This window comes from Glandiceps talaboti, chromosome 7, assembly GCF_964340395.1.
Source record: "Glandiceps talaboti chromosome 7, keGlaTala1.1, whole genome shotgun sequence".
Lineage (NCBI taxonomy): Eukaryota > Metazoa > Hemichordata > Enteropneusta > Spengelidae > Glandiceps > Glandiceps talaboti.
In genome coordinates, this window is record NC_135555.1 from 8,711,918 (window position 1) to 8,733,265 (window position 21,348).

The following is a 21,348-nucleotide window of genomic DNA, read 5'->3' on the forward strand; positions in this document are numbered from 1 at the left end:
TTAATGTCTAACAACAGTACTTCAAGATAGATTTACAGAAATAGTGTGCGAGTTTGTGACAGCGGGATGGGGGGGGGGGCACACATGACTGCCATACATGTATACATGTAGCTATCACTTACAATTATATATCACATACAGGTATAGCTACATGTACATGTATAATGTGTCATACTACCAATACACCTACACATTCTATCCCAGCTATTCAAAACTACAACAAATTTTCATTTGACATTTACAATCATATACATGTATACCATTAACGTTTCATGGTGAGCTCTTTCTTCAATACAATCGATTACACACACATGTACATGTGATATACATGCCGTGGGTTGTCTCCTACATTACCAATATTCAACCTTTTACAAGTACAACTCTGGGATAAAACACATCAATGTTATTGAGTTACACATGTGTACATAAATGTATTTTTACACTGCCAACCGGGGGATATATATTTTACTTGTTTTTGAAAGATTCCTTTCATATTTGGGAAAGGTGGATGTATTTTGTATTGATCACAAACATTGTTGTCCTTTTTGTGTTGTAACATCAATTAGACTAAGATAGGTCGTGTTGTTCAGCCATATCAGGCTTTTTAAATGAGTGGTGCTGGCTGATAGCATGACACAAATGTCTGCATCTAACAGACTAAACATCAATATGATCAAATCAATGGAAAGTATGCATTCTAATATCAATCAATCAATCAATCAATCAATTAATTAAAAATGTTACATAATGCACCAGACTCCAAAACCATAGTTCTACTCAATGGTGCCAGAAAGGGTCAATCTACACGGAATGAACAAATGTGTCTTCAGTTTGTTATTACATGGCATGATGTGCTCAGATTTGATGCTTGCCCTCTGCTTGTCTAATGTTAAGAATTCTAAATTTTAGATGCACAGTTTGGAAAAACTCATACATGTATGTGTATTGTTCCTGAGTTGTGTTGAAAGCTGCATACTCTTGTTGTTGGCTGGATGAAGGGGATATGATGATGTGTAAATTTGAAGAATGTAATGGACGTAGGCTGGAACTTTGTAGGTAAGAAGAAGTCTGCAGTGTATCCTAAAGTGAACAGGCAAAGAGTGTACAGTTTGGAGGACGCTGACTCTGACTCAGGAAATATACATGTACATGTATGTATGAACATAAGGGTATTCTAGCAGCGTTATTTTGAGCATGTTGTTAACAATATCAATATGACTAATCAATGGCAGCTTCAAAGATACTACATATGGTAGATATTCTAATAATATCAATACAATAATGTAGGCATCATCAATATGATGAACTCAATGAAAGGTTAATACACAAGAAATCAAAGTACATTTATATATATAGATATTGATTAAATACATATACTTTCTTTACATAAAAACACCATCAACTTCACCTGTGAAATCTACAGATTTTCTTACTTTGCATTAGTATTATGTGTTGTCACAAGATTGAAGAGTTTGCTGGTAGTAAAGTATATGTACTACTAATTGAATGTATGAAGGTGAAATTACGACACATGTAATAATAAATTATCACAATGAGTTGACACTTTCTCTATGGTTATTACATCAAAGTACAAGTACATGGTACATGTTAACAGCTATGCCTTTTTATAGATATTACATTGATGTTAATTTTCTATTTCTATGTATACATGTACATGTACTTGTAATGCTCTCTGTTTTCCTGAATAATACTATGATACATAAACAAAATTGTACACTGTTTTCCATTGTGTGATCAGATGTTAAATTCATCTATCAAGAAGTGGGGGACAGTTTTTCAAATTTATCCCCTCTCAAAATTTGTTATACAAACTGTAATCTTATCAGGGTAAACTAAGATTCTTGTCTGTAATTTTAATCATGAAATATTTTTGTGAAGGATTGTATTGAGGAATACGTGTGAAAGATGATCAAAATTATTAAACAAAAAAAGCAAAACAAAAAGTACTACATTGTTCAATACACAATAGGTTTTATGTTCTGGTCATTCTAAATGTATGTCAATGTCATGGCGATATGTATTTACGTCATTACATCTGAGGTGCTCAAAATAAGAGTCAATTATACAAAAATGTTTTTATTTCAAATTTTCACAAATCAAGATTGGGTAAGTAGAATACTTTTTTCCTTAATATTTTTCATTATTCAGCTGGAAAATACCTGGGATTTTGTCACTACTCATCTTTGACTCTCCTTCTGTGTAACATTGTTTTTTCCTTGGCTAAATGAGGAATAGTCTAGAGGCTATCCATGGATATGAGCATGGAGAAAGAGATCTTCATAGCCACAGACACTCTCTCGACTACATTTGTACATGTAAATGAGGAAAAGCATTAGGAAATAATTGTTACATTCTATAGCATGTGTAAATATATGATTGAGTTAACACCCAGCAAAGCTGTATTGCTACTGTAGTCTTAAATCAAGTTTCACTTGTGTTTGTCGTCACGTCAACAGAACCGACTTTCTGTGATTTACAGTTTGATCTTTTGATAGTCTGGATGTCTTTGCTTCAGTACGTACCAGGATGTCAGTTTTACAAGTTGTCAAGGTGTGTTGATACAGCTCATTGAATGCAGGATCCATACATATTTAGTGTGATCAGTGCTAGGAAATATCTACATATGAATAGAAACCAGGAAACAGTCTTTCTGAGAAATGGCTGACACTCCTAAGATTTTAACCAAAAACCAGGAAACTAATTTATTTTCCATAGAAATGTTTAGCAATTACACAATTTGCACTCACAGTCAGGTCAAAAATGTATTTCATGTTGAGTAAATCACTAAATGTCTGGCTGAGAAATGTCTGACACCATAAGATTTGAACCAAAACCAGGAAACTAATTTTTCCCAAAGAAATGTTTAGTAATTGTAGCTTACACTTATATTTCAGGATTGTATTTCGTGTTGATTGAATGTGTAAAATGACTAAAAATAATGCCTGAATATCAGGACGGCAAGTAAAAGTAAATTGTATAGTGTCACATTGGACAAAACACACTCAATATTCTTGCAATGTGATATTCACTTGTCCATAATTTAATTCCATACAAATCTATAGCAAAAACTGTATAGGCTGTTGTCAATGTGTGCAAAGACCTTTGTTTACAGAGAACAGGCACATTAGATAATGTTGTTTTTGTTTTTTAACATACAAAATGTTTGTCCTTCTAGAGTGCAATGCAATAACAGTTTGTTTACATCAGAATATCTGTTACAAGTTTTGCTACACATCTGTTAAAACCAGATAACAAAATCATAGCACCATGTTTCTGTAATTATAACTCACAAGTACCCAGTAAGAAATTCATAATGTTAGGAACTCTAAAATAAGAACTACATGTAAGTGAAAAGAACCCAGTCCAGTTGTTTACTGTGTTAATTTGTTGCAAAGCTATAAGGATTATCAACCACAGTTTGTATTTGTTATATAGTAATATTTTCAATTGCTATGTTAGCACTTTTAGTTGTTAGCAGTGTCTCTTTGTCTTTTATGCTATTATGTAAGTATTGTAATTTGGCCAATTGGTCATGTTTTGGAAATAAACCATTATTATCATCATCATTATTATTATTATTATTATTATTACAAGTTTAATTTACAGAATTATTCATCCATCCATTTTTCCTTGCCACAGTTCAATGATTCCCAAACCATACAAGCTTACATTGTAGATTATCACCTGTCTAATGTTATCATTACTTGTATAAAATTATTTGACAAATAGAAGTAGGTTTGTCTGAAATGATAATGGTTTTGTTTATTTGACTGGAAATGCAGTCAGTAATGAGTATGACGCCTTCAATAGAGAAAATTCTCTCTAGCTGCCTATTTACATATTATGTAATAACTCACAGCAACACAAATACTACTATCTTGATATGCGGTAACATCTTCTGTAGATTTTACCAGACACTCAACTAACATCTGGATGTGTGAAAACTTCATACATCCTTCTAAATAAACACAGACTTCCTATCTACTAACTATTCAGTACACACTATACATCTAATCTTATATTTGGTTACTAATTGGATATCTTTGGAACAGTCCTTGGACTATCTGTAAACTTATGCATGCATGTTGCAACTTATAATATTTCTTTATTTGATAGGATGGTAGTTGCTTTGCTTGTCTATTCAGCAAGACCCTATCAATCAAAATGGCAGAGTTAGTGTACCTGGAATACTTAGTATTAGCCCTTCAGGTCTATACATTCTGAGGTAGGCTTGCAAGATCCAGTGGACTGGCTACAAACAATAGCTACACATTATAAATTGTGTAAACTAACGAGTTTGGGTCAGGGGTGGAATAGAATTAGGGAATTACACCCCCTAGTAACCAATTTCCTTTGTATCATTCTCCATATGTGATGTATGTGGCCCTTGTTTTATACACATCCTGTCCAATCACAGCTAATGGTAGCCCAGTATATTTATAGTGTTTGCTATAAGTCACTGTCTATCAGTGAGTCCTCTAAGCCATGCACCACTGGCACATAACAATTCCTGTGATCACCAGACTATGCACCAAAATTTGGTTTCACTTTATACCCCAAAACTATACTGACTCATAAGAAAAACCCTACTTTTTGTCATTGTGAGCCAAGACACACAAATGTGCCCTTCATAAGGAAACAGTGTTATATGTTACGTATATTTAGGTATATATATATATATATATATATATATATATATATATATATATATATATATATTAGTATTTTGGATGTCTCCCATGAATTTCATGTATACTTCATAACAAGCCATTTTTATCCTAGAGTAAAATTTGTTTCTTTTATAAACACCTGTCTGACAACAGGGTTTGGAGTAAGTTTGTCCCTGTAAAACTGAATTTGTAAAAGATCACATAAATTATGTAATTTGATCCCCTCCACAACGACCACAAGCTTACAATGCTACGAAAATCCTATTACTGTAAATAAATGGACGACTTACAAGTTACACATATGACGTAGATTACTCGAGCCCACGCACCGTGGCACCTTGTACTATTAGTACTATACTCTAATTTTCTAAAATCGAACATAGTACCTCTGGATTTTATCGATTTTCAGGTAACAGGAACTATAATCATCTCAACACTTGAACGAATATGAGCGGGACATTCATAATAAACGCCGTTCCCGTATGTAGCAGACGATAACATGACCAAATGTCGTCATAAAGCGACAGCCTGGTGGCAGCCATATTGAAATTCAAGTCAAGAACGAGTTTTTGACTTTCGCTAACGATATACACTCTAAAGATTATATAAGAATCCAAAATAATACGATATGTTTCATCTGTGTGTAAATTTACACCACTAATGATTGGTACAGCTGTATTACATGTCCAAAAGTACGGCATACATACAGGAATGTATAGATTGTTTTGGATTATTTCCCGTAAAGTTAAGGAGCTCGTTAGATCGTCAATTCGCCGGTAAAAAGTGAAATTTCCAATAGTGACTCACCTATCTTAGCATAGCTAGCGAATAGTACCCATAGAGATATAATGTACGGTGTTTCTACATGTTCCCAGTGAATTTCGGCTACGGGATAACGTTCAGGTACATGTGAATGTGAATCATCCTCTGAATCGTCATCGTGACTGTCTTCATCGGTTCCATGATTTGTACCGGTTGTATTTTCTCCCCCTGCTAACGTCCTACAAACAAATAGCGTTATTGAGAGGAGGAGAATCCCGGAAAACCGATGACGTCTACCCTTGTAACACATTCTGCTAACTGTAGTGCCACATACTACAAGTTTTTGGTCGGTAAGACAACCACAACATAACGCGTGACAAATTTCACCACGACCAGCTTATGCCGTTGTGATCAATTTGACCCCCTAGCTAGATGAATAATGTACGAGAGCATACTCGTAATTTACCAAAAATGTAACAATAGAGTTCACGTGATGGCGTACTCAACCAACGAGATAGCCTGTGGTCTCCATAGAGACAGTAATATGCAAAGCTGGATGGAAAGGATGCAGTGGGCGACAAAAAAAAATCATTCAATGAAGTGCATAACAAATATATAAATTCGTAAGCTTATATAGATTTATTAGAACAATTCCGAACATTAGAGTGATTAATATTAGTGTAAAAGCTTATTTGTTGCAATGTCTATTCTTACTTGTTCTGTATATATGGTATGAGATTCTTGTGAGCCGGGGTCATTTTTCCTGTCAGTGTATTATATAGAAACATCAACAGTGCAACTATTGAACATGTTGATGGTAAAGTAAAACACACGGTATACATAGTATATTAGGTTACAGTGAGGGTCCGCTTTGGTCCAACTTTCGCGTGTTTACATGTAAAGTGTGCGTTTCCAGTTACTCATACGATCATGCATACGGTCTCGCGCAGTTGGTATTTGATTTCCGTCTTTTGTGTCTTGAAGTCACCACAATAAGTAATTTTCCCGAAAAATACCAGTCACGGTGCGTCATCTTGTGGCGGAATAGAGTTTAGTTTTAATACCAATCGTAGTAATACACAGTTTCTTCACTTGTAATATTTTACGAAAACGCATACACAATTGATTCCATTAGATTGTTGTACATTTTTTCAGTACTTGTATGGCACTGGTAAATCTTGAAAAGTGAGAAGAAGAAAAAAAACGTTCGAGGTCAAGCGAAGTATGGAATGTTCGAATTACATGTAAAGTTACATAGCAAAGTGCTGTATTGTAGAAATTCGTAACGTGAAAAGTCACGTTTTTAATCCACCTGCGATAAAAACAATTTTTAAAAATCATTTTTCTTTTCCAAAGCGTAAAAATAAAAATCTAACACCCAGTCCGAATTTGGCTTCCTTTTTTTGTCATTAATCTATTGCATAAACTTTATTCAGAAATTAAAAAAAATGCATAATTCGTCATATAAGGGCTACAATCAACGTGATGTAAACTTACTGTCAACATCAATCTGATTAAAATCTGATCATGTGTTGAAAGCGGATAGATGCCTTTATTTACCGCTTTCAACACATCTAGATTTTAATCAGATTGTGTCAACATATACCAGACGTATATTATTGTATTTGCTTCGAATACTTAGCTATCCCTTCCAACTACGTAAAGTGTGAGTAGCAACCTTAAACTTTTGTTTTGTATTGTCGGTCATAAGCCTCGATTAAGACTTTAAAACCAAGTGTAAGCCGTTTTATAGAATCTGCCGTTTAGGGTCTATGGTTTTACGTACTAAAATTGTATGAAAGAGCAGACATCATCAATTTATTTACACTTTATTTATTAAACTTCTTTATTCCACTACGCACGTTTCGAGCCGAGACCGGCTCTTCATCAGGTGTTCAATCTCACAATGCTAAATGTATGACGTCACATCCAAACGTTATAAAAATCAATAGACAGACGAACGTTGATGAGAATCACAACAAAAGAACTTTCACCCCTGATCCCTTTCTTGGTTATGCCATGACTGAGCAAAGATATATGTAGAAAAGTTTGAAATACATGTATCAACCATGGTTACCTTTCATGGATGGGTGATACTTCAATGATAAGATTAACTTTACATTTTTAATCCAATCTTGTTCACGTCCGCCAGAGTACTATAAACGGTAACAGTGCAAAACGTAATCAATTTCCTCCAGCAATTAAACGCATGAAGTGCCCTTGATGCTTTTTCTGCAAACTGCTATAGGAACTCTATAATTCAACTAAACTTTTAGAGGTATAGTAAAGATCAGTAAAGGTAAATGAAAACAACAAGAACAAGAACAACACCCCGCGACGCCAATTTCAAAATCATAAGCTTACACATAGTACAAAACAATTTCAACAGTTTGACTAACATACTCATTCTGGTGTACATGCTGAATCTTCAGCATCCCAACATTTCTGAAAATTACACCTTTGTTAAATTTATACAGACATGAAGATTATCACTAAACCATGTGAATACTGAAAGGAGAAACAGTTTACTAAAAACAAAGACTTCAATCCGATTTATGAAAGTATCACCCTGGATGAATATTGTCAGTCAAATCCATGCCTTCTTTTCTTTTCTTTTCTTTTTTTTATCCAATTCTGTTTTGCATTTATATTTGAATTTGAATCATTCTTTAAAAGTATGATAAACCGTTGCATTGATATAAAAGGAAGCAATTTCTGGGCTAAACACTTTTCTTTTTCTAATTTCTTATTTACTGGTCTTACTTTGTATTTGCTTTAAAAAACACATTCTGGGTAAAAAAACTATTGCTGTTTTTCTAAAGGTCCTCATTTTTTACCCGTCTTAGTCTTGTTACTTATAGAAAAACCGTTCACACCAAGCTGCAGCATTCATATCCTTAGAGACTGTCTTGCCTCCCATTCAGCTTGTTGGCACTGCTGTCATATGATATAAATATATGTGACGTATGTGTGATATATATGACGTAAGTGCCTTCCTTTTGAAGTGCAAATGGTCAAACCAGTTAAAGAAGCAAAACAGAATTCAATCTTTATGAATATATGGGAACTATAACCTAACCTAGTACAATCTGTGTATTTCTGTGTAATTTTGATATGATTGCTCTAATTCTACTCTCCAATAGTACCAATCATTGGAAAATGTCGACTCTTTAGAAATAATTGTACATGGTATATACAATGTTTTGATTCATAGAGGAGATTCAAATATATTTCAATCCATAAAAATCAAAGAAAGCACACATCACATCTCTTCAAATGATCGATTTAACATTTCGTAATTTTATTAATATATACAAGGCAGTGATAGAGATATATACTGTCTTTTATGATATGTTTTCAGCTCGAGTAAGCTTAAACCTGCATTAGCTGCTACTGGGACATTTTTTTCACCAAGGCAAGTAATCATATATTCACTAAAAATTGGTCCCTTACCTATAAAAAGGCATTGTATCTGTTAATTAGTTGTCAATATTATATGTAGGTAGTGTAGTGGCAAGTTGAAAACTTGAGTGAAAGCTAGGTTTTGAATGTCACCATGTTAAACTGTACTAGTTGTAACTGGAGTATAATTTTTCGATCAGACAACCACAATATATATTCACTGAAAATTGTTAAATACCATTATATTATAGCATTACCAATTCCAGTGAATTTTGTGACGTCATCGCTGTACATTATTACTGATAATGTACTCCGTTATTGGGCATCGCGGCCCCGGAACGAGCATAACAATACAAGCTTATTTGTTCTGTTTCTTCATACGACTAGGTATTTTTTCGAAATGTATGTTGTTACTTATGATTGTCATATCCACTGTTTAAAAATACAACGCATTCATGAAACAAATTTGTGTTCACAGCAGTTCATTGAAGTGCATATATGTGTGTACGTGTACGTACGTGCGTTGCTATGATTAGTATTCAGCTTCCGGGCCGAACATGGCAGACGATGTTCAGCGCTGTGTATATTATACGTTGTTTTGCGTTTCTCGGTCTACAAATTCACTGGAATTGGCAAAACTATAAAATAATAACAATAATGAACGCCCTCCCAGTCCATAATGGACTCAAGCAAACTTTGCACTCCATAATGGGCTCGGCTCTCGCCTCGCCCATTATGTCGTTCAAAGTTTGCTTTCGTCCATTATGGGCTGGGAGGGCGTACATTATTGTTTAAATAATTAGACATTGTATGTGTTAATCAGTGGATAATATTATCCACAAGTAGTACAGAAACAGTTTGAAATCGTGATCGCCGTTGAGGGCGCCGATTTTTGTGTGCGGACCAAATTTGATTTGATTTGATTTATTGTGTGTACAGCTGCAAAAAAATATGTTTACCCACAGGTGATGCAATACTGTTCAAAAAACACTTTAATAAGGAAGCAGTGACACTGTAGTGTTCAAAGAAAAACTTTATTTAAATTCTGGAAAACAGAAAAGTGTTAAATTTTGTTCACAATGTGAAGTATTGCAATAATTACCACAATGTCATGTGTTATTCTAGTTGTAGATACAATCAAAATATATACACATTATGTGCTATCCTAGTAGTAGTTCATACAACCAAAATATATATAATTATATAATAATTTCATACGAGTTATCCCAGTAGCTCACACACCAATAACTTCATATGAGTTATCCCAGTTCACACATACCAATAACTTCATATGAGTTATCCCAGTTCACACATACCAATAACTTCATATGAGTTATCCCAGTTCACACATACCGATAACTTCATATGAGTTATCACAGTTCACACACACCAATAACTTCATATGAGTTATCACAGTAGTTCACACACACCGATAACTTCACATGAGTTATCTCTGTAGTTCACACACATTGATAACTTCATATGAGTTATCCCAGTAGTTCACACACATTGATAACTTCATATGAGTTATCCCAGTAGTTCACACATACTGATAACTTCATACGTGCTATCCTAGCAGTAAAGACAACCAAAATGCATTATACAGTGTTATATGTACTGGTACTATACATATAAAAGTCACTAAATAGAAGTCTGCAAGTCTATGCAGGGATACAGGAAGTAGTCAAAATATTACTGGTATATATACATTCACTTCCTAAGTAGATAATGGATACAACTCAATTGCAAAACATGGTTGTATTATTAAAACTGGTACCATGGTTTCCATACTATCTAGTATAGTTTAGTCTGTACAAAAGGCAAGAACATAAAATTGCATAGTCCCATTTGGTACATGTAAATCAAACTCATAATTGGTATAAATGTTCGTGAAATCAAATTTTAATAGAACTGAAAATATTAAAATTTAGACATTGTGAATAAGTTTTTACTCTGTAGAACACCCCTGACATGATCTCGGTGAAATTTGTGATCCGCTTTGTTGACTCTGGGAGTAGAAATTTTCATTTGTAAATTGAACTGAGAATCCATGAACATTCATTCTCACAAGTTTTTAATCAGTCACAGGTGAGTATGGACTGGTGAAGCTGATAATAAAAATGAAATCAGGAATTGCTGGATGGAATCAGACACAGGTAAATTATACAAATACAGTGTTCTCCTATCAGAATGCTTATGTGACTTCCTGCTATGAACAGTTACCAGGGTAACCAAAGGGTTGTGTCAATCAATTCTAATAAATGTTGCATGTTTCATCATGTTTCATGTTTTTTAATATCAGCAATGATAACATATGCCATGGTATGGGTGCCGCTCAAAGCACTATGCTTTGTCTCGCCTGACTTGTATGGCTGTAGTGTACGTAGGGGGTAGGGGTGAGTGACAACAGTCAGAATCAAGTCACAGATGGACCCACACATGCCATGCAAGCAGGGCTAAGCTTTGTCCTGATTGGTTGTGAGGACAATAGCCACTATTGTATTCTTACAAGTTACAAGGCATCACAGCTATTCTCTGTACAAAATCTTGAAAGCATATAGTCTTGATGTCAGAAATAACAAACTCCTGAAATAGTCCATCTAGTCATTAGAATGCTATACAGGTAAATAAAATAAATCATTCGAATATACTGCATTCATCAGCACTCACTATTATAAAAAATTACCATGGTTAAATTGACCCAACTCATAATTGTAATCTATTAATTATTCTATATGTTTCTAAAAAATACATCAAGAAGTTAGGAAATCACTGAAAGACTGTTAGTATTATCAAATTATGGTACATATTGTCATGACATGTGCACTGGTTTCACCTTTTGTTATTAAACCACCAACAACATCAACAAACTGTTTGGTCTATTCATATCAAACTAAAAAATATCTCAATCTATATACAAAATATACATTAAAAATGTTTGTTGGAATCACATCATGATCAAGCACATGCCATATGTCATCAGCATTACTCTGAGTTACTTTCATTGGACGGAGAAGTTATCAGTCATTCCTTGAACAGCGCCCTCTTGAGTTCGTATTAATATTTCGTTTGTTTAGTGTTAGTATGATACTGCAAAAACATTGGTAGCTACTATTCACTATTGGAAAACATTGGAAATGTTAATTTCATACAAATAAAAATACACTACCTGAGAAAATACAGCAAGTAGACAATTTTGTCTTTAAAAAAAGGTCAGGTTGCTAAGCATCAACTAGAGTTGTAAATGAATCAAAAAGTAGTACAAGTTATACCATGTACCAAATACATCAGTCACAACTCTGACAAAAATATTTTTTCTTTAAAAATCTAGAGTTTTCTATCAGAATGGCATTGAGTCAATATGCCAACAGTCAAATCAGCTTTAAAATGTATATTAGCTAGGAAGGAAACAAATTAAAGTCTGGAAGAAGTGACCTAACAATTCTACTGTGCCCTGTGTATAAACTAATTTGTGTATAAATTATTTCAAGTCATGGACTTTTCTTGTGGTACATACTAGTTTACTCTATATGGAGTATGAAGGACGCCCTCACAGGTGAAAGATCTATGTTAAAAGATGATTCATCCCTAAATGTCTGCTCTTGAATATATCAAACATTTTGGTACTTATATCCGAATGTAGTCTGTACTGTAAGATATAGTTCAGACTGCAGGCTAGCCTGACTAAGTCAGAATTACAAGCTGAACATCAGCTGTATCAACATACTAAAACTGAACTACAAGTTATACTGCTGTACACATGTTGTTCTTCAATGTTTAGGTACAATGCTACTTAATTTCTAGAGCTACCAAACTTGGAGAAAAGTTTATTTGTTTATTTTCATCTTCCTTTATCATCATCATCATCATCATCATCATCATCTTCTTCATCATTATTGCTTTTAAAAACTGGACCTTTCTCTTGATTGTCTTCATTGTACTCTGTCATAAACAGCCTGTAAATAGTAAACATAAACAACCCATAAATAACAACAAAGATGTGCCAACAACAACACCAACAATAGTAAATATAAACAACCCATAAATAACAACAAAGATGTGCCAACAACACCAACAATAGTAAACATAAACAACCCATAAATAACAACAAAGATGTGCCAACAACACCAACAATAGTAAACATAAATAACCCATAAATAACAACAAAAGATGTGCCAACAACACCAACAATAGTAGACATAAACAACCCATAAATAACAACAAAAGATGTGCCAACAACACCAACAATAGTAAACATAAATAACCCATAAATAACAACAAAGATGTGCCAACAACACCAACAATAGTAAACATAAATAACCCATAAATAACAACAAAGATGTGCCAACAACACCAACAATAGTAAACATAAATAACCCATAAATAACAACAAAGATGTGCCAACAACACCAACAATAGTAAACATAAATAACCCATAAATAACAACAAAGATGTGCCAACAACACCAACAATAGTAAACATAAACAACCCATAAATAACAACAAAAGATGTGCCAACAACACCAACAATAGTAAACATAAACAACCCATAAATAACAACAAAGATGTGCCAACAACACCAACAATAGTAAACATAAACAACCCATAAATAACAACAAAAGATGTGCCAACAACACCAACAATAGTAGACATAAACAACCCATAAATAACAACAAAGATGTGCCAACAACACCAACAATAGTAAACATAAACAACCCATAAATAACAACAACGATGTGCCAACAACACCAATAAACAACCTACAAATGACAACAAAAAATGGTCACCAAAACCAACAACAGCAAACATAAATGCATAAATAACAACAAAAGATGTAAACAAACTCAAGAGTCAAGATAAACAATTTATAAATTACAAAAATATGTAAATAAAATAAACGATAGTAAACATAGCCCATAAATAACAAAAGATGTGCAAACAAGACAATCATATCAAAATAGTAACACTACAAAAATGTCAAAACAAAATAAATATAGCCATTCTTCTACTTGTTTATAGACAAAAATAAGATGAAATAATTCGATTCATGACAAATGTGTGTATATTAAAATGTGTACATAGTTCATATGTTGATAAAACAGCAAGCAAAAGACACTATTCACAATGAATACATGAAACATTACTTACCCATCTCCTTTCTTCTCCTCTACATTCACACTACAAAATAAAACAAACAAGTTTGGTTATAGAAGACCTAGTCCAGAGGCTATACATGGCATTGAATCTCTTAAAGTTTAGAGGCTATTGATGGCATCAAATCTCATGAATAGCCCTCTAGACTAGAGAAGACATTGCCTCTAGGTATGTCTGTTACCTTTTCAGATCTTACCGGATATCACTGGATAGAGAATAACAATACTTATCAAGCAATGGCAGACTGACACATGACATACTACTCATGACTTGTAGCTAAGAAATACTTGCAAGTTGGTAACAATGGGACAGGTGTATCAGGGCAGCAACAATTGGTGTATTTGAAATGATTCAACTGTTAGCAATTGGTCTGGATGTTCCTGGTGGCACTTTCTCTTATCTGTATATCTCCACTGTAGCATCACAAATGTTAGCATTCAATTCTTTCTATTGAAAATTTGTAGTTACTTAATGGTTACATATAAGGAATGTTACCTATTTCATTCTTGTTGTTACTGAACTATACTTACATTGCAAAAGCACTTCACATGATGATACATTTTTGAAAATGTTTGTTTTCAGATGGTACAGTGATACAGAAAATTGATAGGATATACCGTATATACTGAGGTATTACTCTATGAACAGGTGATACATTTGGAAGGATAAAAGTTGATGTCAGCGAAAATTTGGGATTCACTTCCAAGATTTGTTTTTGACTCTGTGAGTAGAAATTATCATTACTAACCTTTCTCCTTCTTTGGTACTATTTATATCTACTTTATCATCATCATCTCCAATATTGTCTTGGGCATCTCTACCATCAACCTACAAAGAGTGTATGAAAATATTTAAATTAGATGAAATATAAAATCCACCTTGTAATACACAAAACTTGAGAAAATAGACATTCTGTTATGTTAGATTTGTTTTTATAGACCAAATATTCTTTACAGAATCACTTTACTCAGACTCAAGAGTATTTTGCATTTCTTTATCATTACTGAAATATTGTCTACATGTCTGAGTTTCATTCAAAAAGAGAGCCATGAAATCTAACTAATTCATAAATACAAGTGAAAGATCCTTCATATGGCTAAAAAAAACCTACTTATCTCAGATCATGTGCTTTGTGTACTCTAACTAAAAAAGTACCAATAATTTAGCCATTCAAAATGGTACCATTTATAACTGCAAAATCTAAAACAGGAACCGGGAAACTATTTGCCTCTATTATATATTGCCTACACATAAGTACTGGTACAGAATGTAGCAGATAAATATGTACATTAGATGACAATTTCAGGTATACTCTTTTCTTTTCCCTACCATTCACAAAACAGACATGGACATATTGTTTACCTCTGTTTCTGGTTCTAAGCCACTGTCATACCCATCTTCATTATCTTGTCTGGGAGAATCTTCAGCCTGGTTAGCAACTTGATCACCTTCACCCTCTGCATTCCCATCTAAAATGATTAAATCACAACTTTCCATGAAACATTTTGATTTGGAATGATGTTCCTATACAATGACTAATATTAATGTAAATATGAATAGTGCATAACATAGTGCTGTCAAGATCAATGCAGTCTGGAACCCACACCTTTTTCATTGTCATTTCAGATGTAAAGTTTCCTTGAAAACGCCCCTTTAAATTATGAAACTTGTCAGAAGTTCAAGCTATTTTTGTATTGAATTACCATTTCTAACCATGTATACATTTCTACACTACGATCAATATTCTCTTAGAGCCCTTCTCTGGAATCAGTTAACTCCCAAAAAATCCATGGTTTCCTACCTTTATTCTGATCATCTTCCTTTCCTTCATCTTCCTCCATATTTCCAGGAATACAAGCTTTAGCGCTACTGGAACCAGCAGCTTTAAATCTGACCCTAGCACCAGCCACATTATCAGACTCTTCTGTACTTCTAGAACTAGCAGTGACAGGTCTGTTTTCATCTTCACTTCTATCTAGACTCTCTTTGTTAGCTCCTAGTAATGTACTTGGCTCTTGTACACTAGGTGACTCCTCAGATTCACTCTGTAAAATGGCAAGTCGACTCTGAAAGGTAGACAACTCAGTAAGGAATGGAGTCACAGTAAATGGGAAATGGTTTTAAAGGTAGACAACCAGTAAATGAAGGACTCACTGTAAAATGGAAAGTCTAATCTGAAAGGTCGATTATACACAAAGATAAAGAATCTCTGAACATCTCAATCAATTATAAGACCAACAAGATCGGATCATCACGCAATTCATCCAAATATATTACAGCACATCCCAGCGAAATATTGAACACAATAACAAGCAGAAAATGCTGTTGAGTCTTTTGACCAAATATCTTTTCTGTTTTGTTTACAACTATTTTCATATATCACTGATCTGAACGTTTGCCTTGAACAATCCATCAACTAAAGTAGCATCCTGGAAAAAGTATCACTGCAATGGTTCAACCCCCCCCCCTCCCCCCAACACACATATATAAAAGACTAACAGACACCATGCCATGATTGTAATGGTCCTTCATAGAACTCAATTTTTGTTGTTGAAAATTCAATCTTTTTAGACAAAACAGCCAAAAAAACAGTTCTACTTTTCTCTCTCCCTCCACATCATTCTCACTTAGTGAATACTTTAAAACAGATGAAATGTGACTTTTCTGAGTCCATATTATCAAGTATCTGAAAACCATTAAAACAAGTTGAATTTTCTTGATACTAACACATACATGGAAACTAATGTTTTACATCAATGGAAATATTTATCATCAAAATTTCAAAAGATAACCAGCAGAATACTTACTTCTCCTATGTGTCTGTCTGCTAAGTAATCATCACCTTTACTTGCGCCACTTCTAGAGATACATGATAGCACAGGACCATACCATTTACATAGGGGTATTAGGGGTTAATACAAGAGGGGGAATGGCACATAGACACAAATAGCATACATATAGCCAAAGCAGGCAGAAGTAAACATTTGGGGCAAAATAGAATTGTCATGCATTAGATGCAATTTGTTAGTGGCAAGCGACATTCAGGTAGAAAAGCACAGGAAAAAAATACGGGGAAGAAACACAAATAAAAAAATTTTCATTAATATATTTAACACAATTAACATTTATTTCGTACTTGAATAGAACATTTGAACAGCATTTGGTAAATGCAAATGCATAAAGCAGTTATCAACACACACATGAATAAGCAAGCTAATGACAAACTTTGCAATAGCATAATAACAAATTCACCAAAATAACCCATAACACTTGGCCAATTGCACACCTTGGCTTCAAAACACTCAATGAAAGCTTTGATTACAGTTTTTTTTATCAGCATTTTTAAGTCAACACCTGTGAATGCAGTACACCCAACTTTCCTTAAAAATATCAGTCCTAACATGTGATAAACATCCATCAACATGTGACAAATATCCATCAACATGTGACAAATATCCATCAACATGTGATAAACATACATCAACATGTGACAAATATCAATCAACATGTGACAAATATACATCAACATGTGACAAATATCCACCAACATGTGATAAATATCCATCAACATGTGACAAATATCACAACACCTTTACCCCCATTAGCATTTACTACTTTTCACATATAACAGCCACATACTGTCTTATAATAAGTTTTTAATACATTAATTAACAAGGTTTATTTTCTTATATTTTTGTTAAGAACTTTCTTTATGATTCTCTATTAGGTTGTTGCTGTTCTGTAGATAAAAAAAGACACAAATTGTGATATTTTCACAAATAGCAGTAGTAGTAGAATAAAATGCCCAAACTCTAATTCTTAGGAACAGTTTTTTTTTCAATCTTACTGAGTTCCAATAGTATGCCATTTTGTCTTTAGATAGACTGCAAGATTTGTTATTGTAGAAAGTGGAGCTCCAACACTGATGAATTTTTCAGTCTCTGTCAGAAACATTAGTTGTGGATTTGAAATGTTGAGTACCTTTCAATACCTATGTCTGTCGTAGATATGGTGGTATTGTTGAAAAAATTGATCGATTCTAATTTTCATAATACACCTTGTATTTCAGGTAACAAGAATACTTTGAAAAAAAGAATACTTTTATGACATACCTTAGTGGAAAATGCTATTTTAGGTAACATTGAATACTTTCATAATGTGTTTACACGAACGTGATTTAGCTACATTCTAAATACAGCTAGACTTTCAAGTTTCAGCTAGAGACAACTAACAAACTGGCCAACAACTTAAGTACATATCTAAACTCATCTAACTATTATAAATAGATGATAACTTTATTTCTATAGGAAATAGTTCAACTCTGTGTTGTAGTATAATTGAAGGTGACAAGGCCCTCCTTGACAAAGAAAGTTGTTACATGTAATGATGAACATATACTACCGCTAATATGGAAACACTAAAACAAGACACTGTACATATGTAAAAACCAGTATATATTATTATTATTACATTTGTTTTTACAATCACTTATTTGTATAAATATTTTAACTTTGTCATCACTATTTTAGGAATCAAGATAGAATATTTCTAATCATGAAACTAAAATTGCACAATGAATTCTTAAATCAAATAGTATTTCTGCTAAAACAAAGGTTCTTCACTCAGCCTTCACTTCAGACATGTCAATCATCTTATAACTCCAACCTAACATCTCTCCATCATCTTCTAACTCTGCCCAAATGTCTAACACCTGTCAGTCATCTTATAACTCCACCCTAACATCTGACATTTCTCCATCATCTTCTAACTCTGCCCAATTGTCTGACACCTGTCAATCATCTTATAACTCCACCCTGACATCTCCCAATCATCTCCTAATGCTACACTCATTCCTGAATAACCTCACTGGTGATCCTCTATCTTGTCATCATTTTTATTTTTGATTCTACAACTAATTCCCTTCAACTGCATATCTGTCATGTATATAGACAGACGTATTGCTATCTTCTCCTGACTGGGAGTGTCAGGAAAGGCTCTTCCTTTGAACAGACGTCCAGATTTACACGTCTCTATGGGTTCTATGTCTTCCACTGTCGCTAAACTAATCTGACTGTCTTCTTTCAATTCTAACTGAACTATACTGGGACCTGTCTTCAGTCTACTGCCTAAGCTGTCACTACTTGAATATCGGCATTGAGATGCCCGTACGCTATAAAGGTAAAGATTAAAATTTGTAAGCAAATCAGAAAAAAAGCTAACATTTGGTATCTGTCTCAATAGAAATATGCAAATTATTTGTTCTAACAATAAAACTGACCAATATGCTAATATGCTACTCAATATGCAAATCTCCATGAAACTAAATGCATACATAATTTTTCTTTGCATATCATTTTAGGAAAGGGTAAGATAGTTAGACTTTAAATTCAAGTGGACATAAGTCTGATTTTGTTCATATCCATTAACATTTACATGAAATGGAATCTACACAATGCTATTGTCTACTTATTTTTGAGTTCTGAATGTACTACTCCTGTAGACTGAATGACAAGTTTTATTTAGTTGTTAGCCTACCTACATTGTGGTATGTGGATTTTGCACACACATCGCTTGGAATACTATCCACATCACGTCATTATGGTTTTAAAATACTGATTCAGTTAGCTACAACCCTACAAGTCATTACCAGCATACCAGTATGTTAAATTTACATAAATTACATGTAAATTATACATAAATTACCACTTTTCATCAATGTTAACTCCTGTGTTTATCACAGTTGCGTGTGTTCATTTACATAATGACTTCATTTGAAAAATCATCGTCTGATGTATGCATATTACTGGGCAAATATTTTTGAAGCATAATAATAACTTGATGCTGATAGTATAAAGCAGTGAGGCATTAAAACAAAATCACAGACCATAAAGTAGACAGGCTATTTAGGTTTAGACTCGTCTTACTGGCAAAGTTTTCTAAAATTACATATATTGTGGCAAAATGCTATGATTACTGTTATTACACGTTTCCTGCTACAAGGAAACATTGAAGTCTAGCTGATAATTTACTGTCTGTCTTTTACTGTCACTTGGTTTATGTAGCAAGCAACTCGTGACACACTCTTTTGTTGAACATACCAATCTAAGATAATTGCTGACACATAATTAGCAGCAAGCCTACTATGACATTGATAATGTTGGTGTTTTTTGTACAGGACAACATGCATAAAGCTGATAAACTGCCAGTTTACCTTGCTCTTAAGCTTCGATTGCTTCTAGCCCTGGACATGTCTTTGAGTCGTTCCAGTTCTTCATTATCTATGAGATATTTGGATTTCAATGGTACTGTTGCACCGCTCATATAATACATACGATCTATGCGATGTGGAGTTATCTAGTAGAGGGTGAAATATCAATAAATTTTATTAGACACTTATGCTATGACTATAGAGCTTCTTATATGTGATACACTTGAATGAACAATCACAAAAAATGTTGTTAAACATCAAATCAACCATTTTGAATATTTTTAATTATAGGAAAGTATGGAATCATGTGAGCATCATGATGGCTGACAAAACATGACATTTTTCATTATTCAGTGACAGCTACCATTTCAACAGAACACTCATCCAAGTTAATGTTTTACTCTGTATCAATTTAATTTTACAAACACTTACATGCATGTCAATATGCTATTTCATTTTTATCATTCAGTGACAAGACTAAAACTTCTGAGTATGAGCTCTAGTTTGAATCAAAACATTACTTTTGCATGGCATCAACCTATGTTAAAATCTGTGCTGTACTCTGTTACACCACAGACTGTAGGGTCTATGGTTACACTGAGATTAGTCTGGTGACAGCAAATAAAAAACAACAAATTCGAAATTTTAAGTGTTTGCGACAGCAACATATTATTCCTCTCTATGTAATTTGTATGGAACTAATCTGATTAAAATCTGATGTAGTGGATAGCTAATTTATTCACTATTTAGCATTACCTTTATTTTACACATTCACATTTTGGCCTTGGTTGCTACTAGGAGTGGCAACCAAGACCAAAACATGAACATTTATGAACTATGCAAAGGACAATTCAAGCAAAAAACAAACTAAAGTAATGCCAATGATGAATTAAGCAGATTGAAATGAAGCTAAAATTTGAGTAAATAAACTTACTTCAGAAGCTCTTTTCAAAGCCCTGCTTCTAAGCATTGACCTTCCCTCTGTTTCAAATCTTCTTTGCTGTTCACTCCTGATTTTCATTGCACTCATTGTACCACTGGTCATAGTTTTACTTTCCCTGCAAATGATACATAGTTTATTGTTTTGTAAGCTTCACAAGCCAATTTCCCTATATTATGGTTACATAGATTG

At 33.6% G+C, this 21,348-nt stretch overlaps 2 protein-coding genes across 5 annotated transcripts in view; both read right to left on the minus strand.

Moving 5' to 3' along the window:
* The window catches only part of LOC144438236 (sodium/hydrogen exchanger 3-like), a 55,276-nt gene extending 49,412 nt beyond the window's left edge, over positions 1 to 5,864 (minus strand). For all 3 annotated transcript variants that reach the window (XM_078127282.1, XM_078127283.1, XM_078127281.1), the window contains exon 1: positions 5,499 to 5,864. In XM_078127282.1, the coding sequence (XP_077983408.1) occupies positions 5,499 to 5,763 (265 nt within the window). In that variant the 5' untranslated portion in view covers positions 5,764 to 5,864. The remainder of the gene's footprint in view (positions 1 to 5,498) is intronic.
* A 4,099-nt stretch (positions 5,865 to 9,963) lies between these two features.
* Positions 9,964 to 21,348, minus strand: part of LOC144437373 (uncharacterized) — a 32,015-nt gene continuing 20,630 nt past the window's right edge. For both annotated transcript variants that reach the window (XM_078126299.1, XM_078126298.1), the window contains exons 6-13: positions 21,151 to 21,274; positions 20,220 to 20,362; positions 16,816 to 16,867; positions 15,810 to 16,074; positions 15,371 to 15,477; positions 14,757 to 14,836; positions 14,003 to 14,032; positions 9,964 to 12,811 (exon numbers count right to left, since the gene is read on the minus strand). In XM_078126299.1, coding sequence (XP_077982425.1) covers positions 12,697 to 12,811; positions 14,003 to 14,032; positions 14,757 to 14,836; positions 15,371 to 15,477; positions 15,810 to 16,074; positions 16,816 to 16,867; positions 20,220 to 20,362; positions 21,151 to 21,274 — 916 coding nt within the window. In that variant the 3' untranslated portion in view covers positions 9,964 to 12,696. The remainder of the gene's footprint in view (positions 12,812 to 14,002; positions 14,033 to 14,756; positions 14,837 to 15,370; positions 15,478 to 15,809; positions 16,075 to 16,815; positions 16,868 to 20,219; positions 20,363 to 21,150; positions 21,275 to 21,348) is intronic.